We start from the raw sequence: 12091 nt of genomic DNA on the forward strand, positions 1-12091 counted from the left end.
GTTAAGTTTTAGATGGTTGTTTGCCAGACAAATCTGTGTCTTTTGGAGCACTGAGTTAAGGGATGTGTGTTCAGGCCTTGCAGCTCAAAAGTCATAGCTACCCAGAGTTCAGCTTAACGTTGTTCAAATGAGCCTGACTTAACACAAGACAGTTTGTGCGACTGCATTCCACTGCAACGCCTTAGAGCCATTCCATATAATATACCCAAATCCTCACAAAAATGTAACCTAATTTGGCTGCAATTCCACTACCAATTACTTTCCCACCCTGCTTACCTGCCTTAAGAGTCGCTGGATCCATATCCACCGCCACCATATCCTCCAGTCCTGGACTCAAATTGATTGCTGCCATAGCTATCACCACCTGAAAGAAAGGTATAGCAAATGCAGGTCAGTGATTAAGCAAGCATGTGCAGAGACTCAACTAGTACAATTTCCACACTTAGAAGTAATCCATGCATGTTAAAACCTAAGATGCTAACAGCAGTTACCACAAGTCCTGCACTCATGCTTCCAACCAGGGCCGGTTCTAGGATTTTTGGGGCCCTCAGCCAAAAGGGAATGTGCGAGGCCCCTCTAATTTGCCTACATGACATATTCACAGCTACAGAAGCTGCTTTATTCAGGCTCCTCCTGGGCCGCAGCTCCTCCTCTCAGCCACCTACAAGCACCTGTTTTACAGCTCCTATCGGGCTGAAGGTGTGAAAAATGCTTGGGGGCTGAAAGTTAAACTTGTGGGGAGCTAAACTGCTGACAATGGCTGTAACGCAGTGTCTCTGAATGGGGAGACAGGCAGGAGGCCTAACTACAGGGCAAACCAACAAATCACGTCTCCTTGCAACTGGGACACCATCCCTAAGAGGCCCAAGGAGGGGGTGCTCCCCTCCCCTCCCTTTCATGGGCCCAATTGCAAACAGACAGCTTTCTTTCAATTGACTGGCAGGAGTACAAGAGGGCTAGTGGTGTGTCGAACTGCTGCGGGCACCATGCTGGTGGGCTGAGTGCGAGGCCACGGGCAGCTGTCCCTACTGCCCATGCCTAGCGCTGGCCCTGCTTCCAACCAATAGGAAACACTATTCAGCCGCTGTAGAAGGCCATCCACACATCTTCCTGTCGCAGTACACGGGTATCCGAAATGTAAAAACTTGCCTCGTCCTCCTCTGCCCCCACGTGAGGACCCTCTGCCGCCGCCAGATCCTCGTCCTCGGCTACTGTCTGAAGATTTGCCTGCGTGGTCAATTCGGATCTCGTGCCCATCAATAGTCTGTGGAAGATCAAACGCAGTGCACATGAGAAAAGCAGCAGCCTTCATTACCCTCCAACAAGGCCTCTGCACAACGCAAAGATTAAGCAGTATGTAGAAGAAACATTACAAAGAAGCCTTAGCTTGGTCCATAATTTGGTCAAGCTTCACTAAGAGTGAAGCTGTTCTTAAACACCCCACACCCATGAAGCGCAAAGGAATACTCATGCAGATTCAACTGGGCAGATTTGTAAAAAAAAAAAAAAAAGGCCAATCAGCATCCTTGAAGTAAAAATCTTACTCTGAGAGATTCCTTAGTGTTAATCTACACAACTGTGTGAGGCACAATATACCCCAATTTACATGAAAGAGAGTAGGTGCGCAGCTATGGTAATCTAGTCTAAACTCTACCTGGTCTCGAGACACAAGACCGTCTTAGCGGTCAGCTGCTAGGTTTCAGCTCATCTGTTCCTCAAACCTTTAGGACTTTCATTATACAACTAGACTTGGCTGATCCACTGTTTCTAAACACCAGTGAGTGGCAGCCAGTTCCACTGCTGGCAGCTTATTATTTGCAAGCACTATCAGAACATTACAACCTTTCGCTTTATTCAAAAGAGTAAAAGAAGCACTCACCTTCCCATTCATGGCCTTTAAGGCATTCTTGGCATCTTCTTCACTCTCAAAGGTGATATAACCAAACCCTCTGGACATATCACTGTCTTGATGCTTCACGAGCTCAACTACATGGTGGAAAACAAGGGCGTTAATGGAACTATTGCTACTCTCAGCCACTGGCAGAACCTCCATTGTCTAAAGAAATGGTGTTCATTTTCAAGGAGGATAAAAAGGATGAATCACCCACCCTTCAGGATTCATACTTGTGACACTTTTACATACAGCACCCATTTTGTTCCAGCATCAAAGCCCTACACTGAGTCCTACACACCTCTTGCACACATACTTTGGTCTAGTCATGTATGACATTAGGCAGAACATTAAGCATGCCTGGAACACTCACCTGCTGAAACCGGCCCAAACGGGCTAAATTCGTCTTTCAAGCGCTGCTCATCTGTGTCGAAACTGAGGCCGCCAACAAAAAGTTTCCCTTTATCTGTAGACATGGTGAACACTGAAAAAAAAGCCAAATCTCAGTTAGCTCAGGAACCATCATGTCCATGCAGAGACAACCACAAAACGGCAACAAACAACTCGCAGCCACAGCGATCAGCCATGGTTGCAGAGCACGGTAAACCCATTCAAAGCTTTTTCTACGAGTCTTGGATCAATTAAGTTACACAGCTATATATGAGGTGGGCTCTAAAATGTATTACATAAAATAAGAACAGATATAGCAGGCACTTAAAATGATGACACCCACTAAAAACCACTAAGTCCTAGCACCGTCGGGACCTGAATTAAGGTCTAAATACCATTATAGCGCCTACTCGTTGAGGTGCCACAAAGGAGATGACAGACTCCTATTAGTGGTGGAATCAGAAGGCTTTGGGTGCTCCTGGCAACACATGCAAAAACCACAGGGCACCATATATATTTCTGAATCTGCTGCTGGCAAAACTCACAGGTCAGCCAGAAAAGGAACACGGGTGCGGTGGCAGTTAATTTTCGGTCCTTAACCTCACATCCGCCATCAGTCAACGGACAAACCCCAAGCCGTGAATAACCAAACATGACTTTGGATTCCACTCACCGGCAACCCAATAAGACCACTCCATAAAAAGAAAAGAAAAAACTGGTATTCCTCTCTAAAATCTGGTCCATGCTGTTACTGTGCTAATGTTCGATTTCTGCCCTTTGTGAAACTCTCTATTATACATTTGGCTATGTCCGCTCTACACAAATAGGTTTAATAAATGCATTCCTTCACCCAATAAATTAGTAGTAGGCCTATCTCCCCCAGGGTTCTGTGACAAATGGTTGCTTTCTAAGATCACCCAGGATTGTGACTGGATCCTCCTCAACCTGTTCTTTATATTGTTCATCTGGAGACCAAGTTGTCAAACGTAATGGTTTAATGATGAAATGGCCTGTCACATGTAGGGCACACTTCGTATGTGTCAAGCAGGCCTTCTGTTGTCAGCCGGCAGACCTTTACCCCCATCAAGAGGAGGCGGGCCAGAGCCTGGATGGCTATCCCGCAATCCATTTCTGGTCGTAAGGAATTCACTCCAGTCAGCGAGTGTCACTCACAGTTTGTTTTCTGCGATCTTCGTCCTTGAGCTAGAGCTGTCAATCTAGAAGCCCAATTGCTGCCATTATTCAGTAATGGGATAACGTTCATCTCACAAGAGCCTTTCTTGAGCTGCTGTTCGCCTCTTCTGGCAATAAGTACAGTCTCTGTCTTAGTAGGGGTTCAGTTAGCCGACGGGACATCCATGCATAAAATGGCAAAGAGACAATTCTCAGACAGTCGATGCTGAGGATGAAACAGCCTTTGATGTAGAGCTTCAGGTCATTCATGTCCAATAAATAAATGATACCCATGCTAAGCAGCAGAACTTTCCAGAGATCCAAATAAAGACTGAGGCTCATTGATAAACAAATTGAGTCTTGACGTCATGCAGACAACAGATTCTCTGACCTGGAAGAACACAACTGGAACATGTGAACTCTGGTGAATCGCTCCAGTGCAATCCCTCATAGTTCCTCCCGACGATGAGAGAGTCAAGTGAACAACAGTATCAAATGATTTTCCCTAGCAAAGGCAAAGGACTGAGCCAGCTGCAGTTTCATCTCAGTAACTGAGGAGCAGAATTCGAGTGGCACTTACATAATGCTCAATTGCCCTGAAGAGCAATCGGTTTCTGCAGGAGACTCCATTGATGGTCTTGTAGATTTGTGGTAAGTGTTCCTTGATCTACAACTCCACTTTTGCTTGTCTGATTGCCCACCTACTGGTCACACCGTAGAGAGTTTGGCTTACATAGAGAAGACTTGAGGGAGTAAAGACATCTGCTGTCCCCTGAAAGGAAGTTTTAAGTAGTGTCTCAACATCAGTGCTGGGGTTTCTGTGCAGTTATTTTCATGTGGCGTGCACCCATTGGGAAGCTTTTGCAACATCTCACTTGTTTATGTAGATGCATATCCTTCTATAGCACCATTGCACCTGAAGGTATTTGAGCAATTTACAAAGAGCTGTAGTTAAACGGGCAAGATATGTTTACAGAAAGTCATTTAAATTAGGTAGCAGCCAAAGAGAGGGTTAAAACAGGGGGCTAGAAAAGGACGAAACAAGTGGCAAGATAGGTGAATCAATAAGCAGAAGGGAAAGCGGTTGAATTAGCGTGAGAAGCACAGAGATGGTGGGAAGAACAACAGATTTACAACAAAGAGACAAGAAACAAAGGGGGCGGACAAATGCCTAAACAGCAAATGATCAAAAAAAGTTAAAGTCAGGCATCCCTAAGGAGGAGGAGGATCTGATTCAGGCAAATCATTGTTTAGATGTCTTCTGAACACGAATGTCTTTCAGGAAGGTGGGGATGTCAGAAGCCAACCTTAGTTTGGCTGCTTGCAAGTTACATAAAGAGAGTACAGAATCCAGAGAAGGAGTGCTGTTGGCCATCTTAAATAAAGGTGTATGACTGGATATTTGGTCCTTATGAGAGGAGTACACATAGTTGAAGACCTTTTTACACGGGTGTGAGACGTCTCCGTACAGAAGTATTTAAACATGTTGCATTTCATAGTACACCGCCTGGGATACGTGACCCTATCTGGATGTTTAATATTCATGTTATCGTTATCAGTTAGCTTTCTTTAACAGATATCCTTCTTGGTTCTACATATTTCAGTGTGCGTTGTAACTTAAACCTCCCTTACCAAGTAATCTAAGCATAGTGAACAACTGCACACCCAAACCACAATTTCTTTCCAACTGTGTCAGATGTGAAATTTCTAATGAGAACCCAAGCACATAGCTGTGGATGGCCTCTGGAGACAGGGTTACCACCAACCACGTTGACATAAGAGGAAAAAGATATATGTGATTATGGATATCAGCTTCTCACTCCAAACCCAACTCAAAGAGACAGTGCCTCTTACTATATGATGAGCACTTTAACACGTCATTTTCTATTTTTACAAGTTGTCTAAAGGATGAAAGTATCAACATCTCTAGGTCTGCCACATCTTGATTACACCAATCGATTCTATCCCAGACTCTTGAAACCAAATCAACAAGGTATAATAAATCCAGAATGCTGGGGCCAGACTTCTTAAACCTGAGCCGACATCAACACAATATCCCTGCCCTGGTTACTATTAGCAGGAAAAACTAATACGATTAACGAATGTCTGACTAAATATCGAAATCAAAAATATCGACATACAAAAATATCGGGACAAAAATATCGAAGTCAAAAATATCGGAATCCTATCCCTAACAAGGTAAGTACAAAAATATCGAAAAAATAATATCGTAGTACAAAAATATCGGAATTAAAAATATCGTTTTTTTAAATATATTAATAATAATGTTAAAATAATTATAAAATACATATAATGTTACAAATATTAAATAAATATATTAAAACATAATTAAAAAATTAAAACTAATACATATACATTTAAAATAAATTAAAAACGTAATAATTTAATGTAATTTTATATTTTGTAATTTCATTTAATTGATTTAATTTAAATTTATTTAATTTTTACCCTGTACGACTGTACCCCAAAAACCCAAAACTGACCCAGAACCCTAAAAATACCCCTTAACCCAAATACTGAAAACTGACACTGAACCCTAAAAATACCCCTTTACCCATGAACTGAAAACTGACCCAGAACCCTAAAAATACCCCTTTACCCATGAACTGAAAACTGACCCTGAACCCTAAAAATACCCCTTTACCCACAAACTGAAAACTGACCCTGAACCCTAAAAATACCCCTTTACCCACAAACTGAAAACTGACCCTGAACCCTAAAAATACCCCTTTACCCATGAACTGAAAACTGACCCAGAACCCTAAAAATACCCCTTTACCCAAAAACTGAAAACTGACCCTGAACCCTAAAAATACCCCTTTACCCATGAACTGAAAACTGACCCTGAACCCTAAAAATACTCCTTTACCCATGAACTGAAAACTGACCCTGAACCCTAAAAATACCCCTGTACCCATGAACTGAAAACTGACCCTGAACCCTAAAAATACCCCTTTACCCATGAACTGAAAACTGACCCTGAACCCTAAAAATAACCCTTTACCCAAAAACTGAAAACTGACCCTGAACCCTAAAAATACCCCTTTACCCATGAACTGAAAACTGACCCTGAACCCTAAAAATACCCCTTTACCCATGAACTGAAAACTGACCCTGAACCCTAAAAATACCCCTGTACCCATGAACTGAAAACTGACCCTGAACCCTAAAAATACCCCTGTACCCAAAATTAATTAATATTATTTAATTACCAATTAATTATTAATTAACAATAACAATAAAGTAAATATATTAGCACATTTTCTGTAATTAATTTAATTTAATAATTAATATTATTTTGCACAAATAATTAATTAATAACAATAAATAATATATATAAAAATTACTTTAATTAATTTAATTAAATAATTAATAATAATTAATTACCAACTAATTAATAATTATAAATATGATAAAAAAATTATAATAATTAATTAACTAATTAATAGAAATTAATTACCAATTAATTATTTAAAATATGTACAAACATATATCAATTAATTAATTATTATTAAATTACTTCCCACCCTATTCCCCTATAAACCCATAACCCGCTACAGAACATATTTATCAATTAATAAATTAATTAAAAATTATTTAAAATTAATTCTCAATTAATTAATTAATAATTCCTACTAATTAATAATTAATTTAACATAATTAAATTACTTCCCACCCTATTCCCCTATAAACCCACAACCCGCTACAGTAGTAAAAGACAATATTTAATAAAATAACATTAAAAATAAATAATAAAACATAATAAATACAATATAATATACACTAAATTTATTTAAAAATTGATATTAGTAACATCAAAGTTATTAATTTCGATATTATTAACATCGATATTTACAACTTCGATATTACTGATATCATACCAATATCGATATTTAGACTGTCGATATTACTTACCTTCGATATTTTTGTATATCGATATTTAAACTTCGATATTTTTGCATATCGATATTTAAAAATCGATATTTTGTCTGTGTACCACGATTAACGTTTCAATTAACCAAGAGTCTAGCAGCAGCAACCTATGAACTGTTTCTCTCCTAAAACATCTACTAACATCTGTGTATCTGCTGAACATGCAATGGCTCAAAAATGTTCACTTGTTAAAATCTGGTACTTTCCATCTTTTGCGTTAGATATGGAAATTGTTCCTTATAAACATGACAACTTCTTGGCTTTTGTTGCTGGACTTGAAACCATTTAGAGACGTTGCACCGTGCACTTCTTTTTAGTCAAGCATGTTCTCAAAATGCATAAAAATAGACTTCAGGTTGGGACCAAACACTGTCAGAGCTCATTTTTAAAGCAATGACTACTAACTTGCAGGCCCCAAGTAACTGGCCTACACACACGTTTGAAATGATTACAACTACCTTGCAGGCTCTTCTACCAATAAGAGGATTGTTTCTCCACAACTGACTGCAAGCACATCATCCTACAAGGAAATACTGCAACAAATCCTTGTGTGAGTGATTGCACTGGTCTGGTAACAGCACTGTCACATTTGCCAGCCTTTCACTTCTAATCTAGCACTCTGTGCTCATCAGGCAACTGCTCTCCATATGTACGCTCTGCATAGGGGCGTTGCAGGTCAAGGAAGCTGACCAACATCTTCAAAAGATTGTATGGTTCTATCTGGCTTGTTGCCTTAGCAAATTACACCCTCTACCTCCCAGTCTCACTCTAGCATTCCCAGACTCGTTGACTGTATTTCTCTCTTGAAGACACAATCTCCCTTGAACAGAGAGGTGGAGGCCACCCTCTGCATCTGACCAGACACGAACATACCCGTCAACCCTTTAAATATCTATAAAGGATGCATTCTATGGGATTGGGGGCAAGCCAGCGCACATTAACAATTTTTTGGCATGCGTTCCCAATGCATGCATGCCAATGGGCCAGATTCATGCAGGAGAATCCCGAATGTTCAAGCAAAAAAAATGCTTTCTTTTTTAGCTGTCTCCCGCCTGAAATTGCATTTTTTTTGCAATAGGAGTTATTGGGGAAATTACATTCTCGCGATTTTTATTTTAAAATCTCCCACTTCCCTGCCCTCAGTGTTGGCATGTCTGTCAATGACAACTATGACTGAATTTGCATAGCCTCAATGGGACCTGCTGAACCGTTCAACTGCCTCCACTCCCATCGAAACGAAGCGATTGGTAAATAAACACTGATTTATTTGAATTATCTCCCCTGTTCCTGATTCCACAGGCGGGTGTGTGCGGCGCCTCCGCCTGAGGGAGAGGTGAGCAGGACAGGTCATGAGCGCCCTTCCCCTTAGGATGCTGGGGATAACAGCCATACGACGTCACTAGGTACGCGACAACACCGCGCTCCCTCTGATGTCATAAGAGCTCGCCCACCGCGGACAGCGGCACGCGCGTCGAACCTTCTCGAGCGGCGACGTCACTTACCTGGCAGTAGACGGCACAGCCTCGCGACTCCCGAGCACCCATTGCGCGCAATATTTTATCCCATGTTTCTTCTCATAAATATTAATGATGTGACCTCACAATGAGACCGCGTGCCAAGGCGTCCGTGTCAGAGTCAGGCAAGCTGCTATGCTCCCACCACGGTCATTGCAGGCGCGGTGACGATGCCTGACCCTAAGACGGCGGCAAGTGAGCTCCTAGGATGCGGCAGTAGGGGGCGCTGCTCCCCAGCATTATAGGAGGCCACGAAATGTGTATTTAATATAGTTTAGACAAAACACGCTATCAAGTTTTATTTTTGCAGCTTTACACAACTCGCCCCGAAGGCATTGGAGTGCTTTACATGAGCACCAGATAAGGACACAGAGTTAGGTCACATAAGGACACATTTTTGTTTGTTTTTTGTAGGCATGTGGAGATTAAATCTGAGCACCAGTTAGGTTACATAAGGACAATTTTTAGGGCTCGGCCTTCGCAACACGAAGTGGGGCGGACCTTCGAGCTCCTAATGTGAAAGAAAAAAAAAAGGATATCTAGGGCTCTGGCCAGACACATTCCTTACATTCCTTAGTGTTTTATGGCATGTGCCTAGTGATTCGTCTTCGCTGTGCTGTCTATGTAGTAGCCTTGACGTGATAGGCTATATTTACTTTTCGTCCGTCATTGATGTTAGTTTCATGGCATATTCTGTGCGCGAACGAGCACGGAGAGTGATTAATCTTAATTAGGAGCTGTCAGAGTGCCCGTGTAATGCAATCCAGATGCTGCGAGCGCGTTCACCATTGCATTGGATGTATCATGCGCGCGTTTAACATTCAGCTTTCTCGCACGGCAGTCCATTCATTTTAATTATTTTAGTCTTGCCATAAGCATCCGCTGTATAGGGGTGTACGTGATTTAATTCAATATTCTGAAGACTGCAAGGTGATGGGGTTGGGTTGATAGAGCGCGCAGGTCACCCGGGTCACAAGTTTACCAATTTCCACGCACTGGGCCCTGGCGTGCATATAATGACTGAGTTTGCGTGAACCGGGTGATTCTTACACGCTACTATGAGTAATTCGGGGGGGTGACTCTTTCACCACTTACTATTCATGTACCTGACTTACCACAGGCACATTACTCCTGACGGATCAGGAGCTAGCAGTGGATAGGTGACAAGATTCCTAAAGGGGAAAAAACTTCTATATACCAAGTACGTTTATCCACACTTTATACTGTAAATGACCACAGACACCTGATGAGTTTTAAAGATTTATCAAGAAATTTCAGAATGAATATGCCAAGATGATAAGCCAAATACAAAATAACACATCAATTATTAAAACTAATGCCACAATGTAACTATGGATTAGGGCAAGTACCATTAGAGTAAATGAGAACGCTACAGGGTACGAGAAGTAGGAACAGAGCTATTCACCATAAGTTTGAACTAGGGCATGGGACATGAACAGGACCTAAAATAGGTACTTAACTAGGTACTTAAACTAGGCTACTTATGCTATTCTTACTAAGTTCACTGCAACCATGCTAAAGGGAAGGGAAAAAATGGAACACACTAATAAAATACGACAGTTTAATAATATCCTACAGGTAGGGAGAGAAGTGGAACATTTCTAATAAACAATTGCATATAATTTGCATTCCAAGGTGATAGGGCAATATCACAGGCAAGAGTGCTTTATTAAGAAGAGAAGAAAGAGAGATAAGAAGACGTAAACCCACAGATTAATAATTACCTAATTAGGAATGAGGACTAACCCTGGCCACGGGTCAGTTTGGAAAGACGGGGACAAGGACCCTCAAGGAATGGAATACCAGAACGCGAGCAGGTACAGCTCACGGACAGTCAGGACAGGATACCCCTCAGGATTTGGGTCAGGACTGGGCTCACCAAGGTACGACCAACACCCACAGCTTCGGATGCAACGCCTGTGTTACCCCTCTCTGCAAGTAATCCGCCAGTAACCCCGATTGGGTTTTCGAATTTCCCCAGCAAAGTGCTTCGCCAGCACTTAGGACTATTTCCACCGCTAGGAGTTTGTGGAAAGTATGGACAGAGTGCTCCCCAGCACTCTAGATTGATCACCTATAGAGTTCGTAGGGTCAGTGACAGGTCTGCTACTCGGACAAGTCGGACGATTTCTCTAAGCTACACTAGGCCAGTTATACGGTTTGGGGACCCTTAGACCACCCACAAATGTTGCAAGTGACAGTTTCCCACATTATGATTGGTCAGGAGAGGTGATCTGGTCATTGTCACCTCCTAGAATTTCGTGTTCACATCATTATTATGAAATTTTGCATACCCGCCCCTTGGGTTCTCGTTCCCAGGCATAGGAATACAGAAGACAATACAAGTGCACAGTATATAGCAACAGTGTATCTTGGTCAAGGTAGAATACAGCATCTTCGAGATGGGTTCCCAGGCGCATCGTGCTTCAGGAGCCAGCTGGCTTGTTTTAGCTTCTGCGCAGTGGGGTTTCTCCCATGTCACGTGACAGGGTTCAGAAGAGCTTCAAGTATGGCACAGCTCCCGTTTTCCCCAGCCCCCAGATACGCGGTACATGAAAAGTAATCAAAAACAAATTAGAATCATACGTAAAAATGATCACACTGTATACCGTTATAGACTTTACTGCACCCCTTATTTTATAATATCTATAGCATTAAAGTTTAGTGCAAAAAGACAGATAGGCTGAAGCAGCGGTGGCAAGCAGAGAGCGTGGTGAGAGACAAGCGGCCATGTTTGCAACAGTGCGCATGAGCAACATAATCCCTCCAGAATGCGAGTGCGTCACATCACGTGAGTATGACCGACGCATGCGCAGACTGGATTTCTGCAAAGCAGTCTTTTCTGTAGTGCAAGCATTGTTAGGATGAAAAGACACACAGGCAAGCCCCCTGGGGACACCCGCGTGTTGGGGAAAATGCTAAATAAATGACGGACAGGTTGAATTAATATGATTACAAGTTAGGCGAGGTTCTTGAATCAGAGCAAGTCGCTTTACGTGCGAATCCTTGCTCCATCAATCCCCTCTTTGATGATATTTACTATCATCACTACAAAGGAAACAGATGCCAACTTTCATTCTTCCATATCATGCATTTCAATTTCTACAAACTTATTGTTAAGTTTTCTTTCGGCTTCTCTATGAGAGTG

The 12091-nt window shown here is 42.0% G+C and overlaps 1 protein-coding gene across 2 annotated transcripts in view; it reads right to left on the reverse strand.

Annotated features, from left to right (window-relative positions):
• The window catches only part of LOC147673020 (RNA-binding protein 3-like), a 51060-nt gene extending 42062 nt beyond the window's left edge, over positions 1-8998 (reverse strand). The window contains exons 1-5 of one of the 2 annotated variants that reach the window (XM_086946690.1): positions 8911-8998; positions 2265-2375; positions 1880-1986; positions 1150-1264; positions 281-364 (exon numbers count right to left, since the gene is read on the reverse strand). In XM_086946690.1, the coding sequence (XP_086802816.1) occupies positions 282-364; positions 1150-1264; positions 1880-1986; positions 2265-2367 (408 nt within the window). In that variant the 5' untranslated portion in view covers positions 2368-2375; positions 8911-8998 and the 3' untranslated portion in view covers position 281. Of the gene's footprint in view, positions 1-276; positions 365-1149; positions 1265-1879; positions 1987-2264; positions 2376-8910 lie in introns of both variants that reach the window. The other variant, XM_086946689.1, reaches the window with a different exon arrangement.
• Positions 8999-12091: the final 3093 nt, after the last annotated feature.

The sequence above is a fragment of the Lissotriton vulgaris genome, chromosome 12 (genome assembly GCF_964263255.1).
Source record: "Lissotriton vulgaris chromosome 12, aLisVul1.2, whole genome shotgun sequence".
NCBI classification, from domain to species: domain Eukaryota; kingdom Metazoa; phylum Chordata; class Amphibia; order Caudata; family Salamandridae; genus Lissotriton; species Lissotriton vulgaris.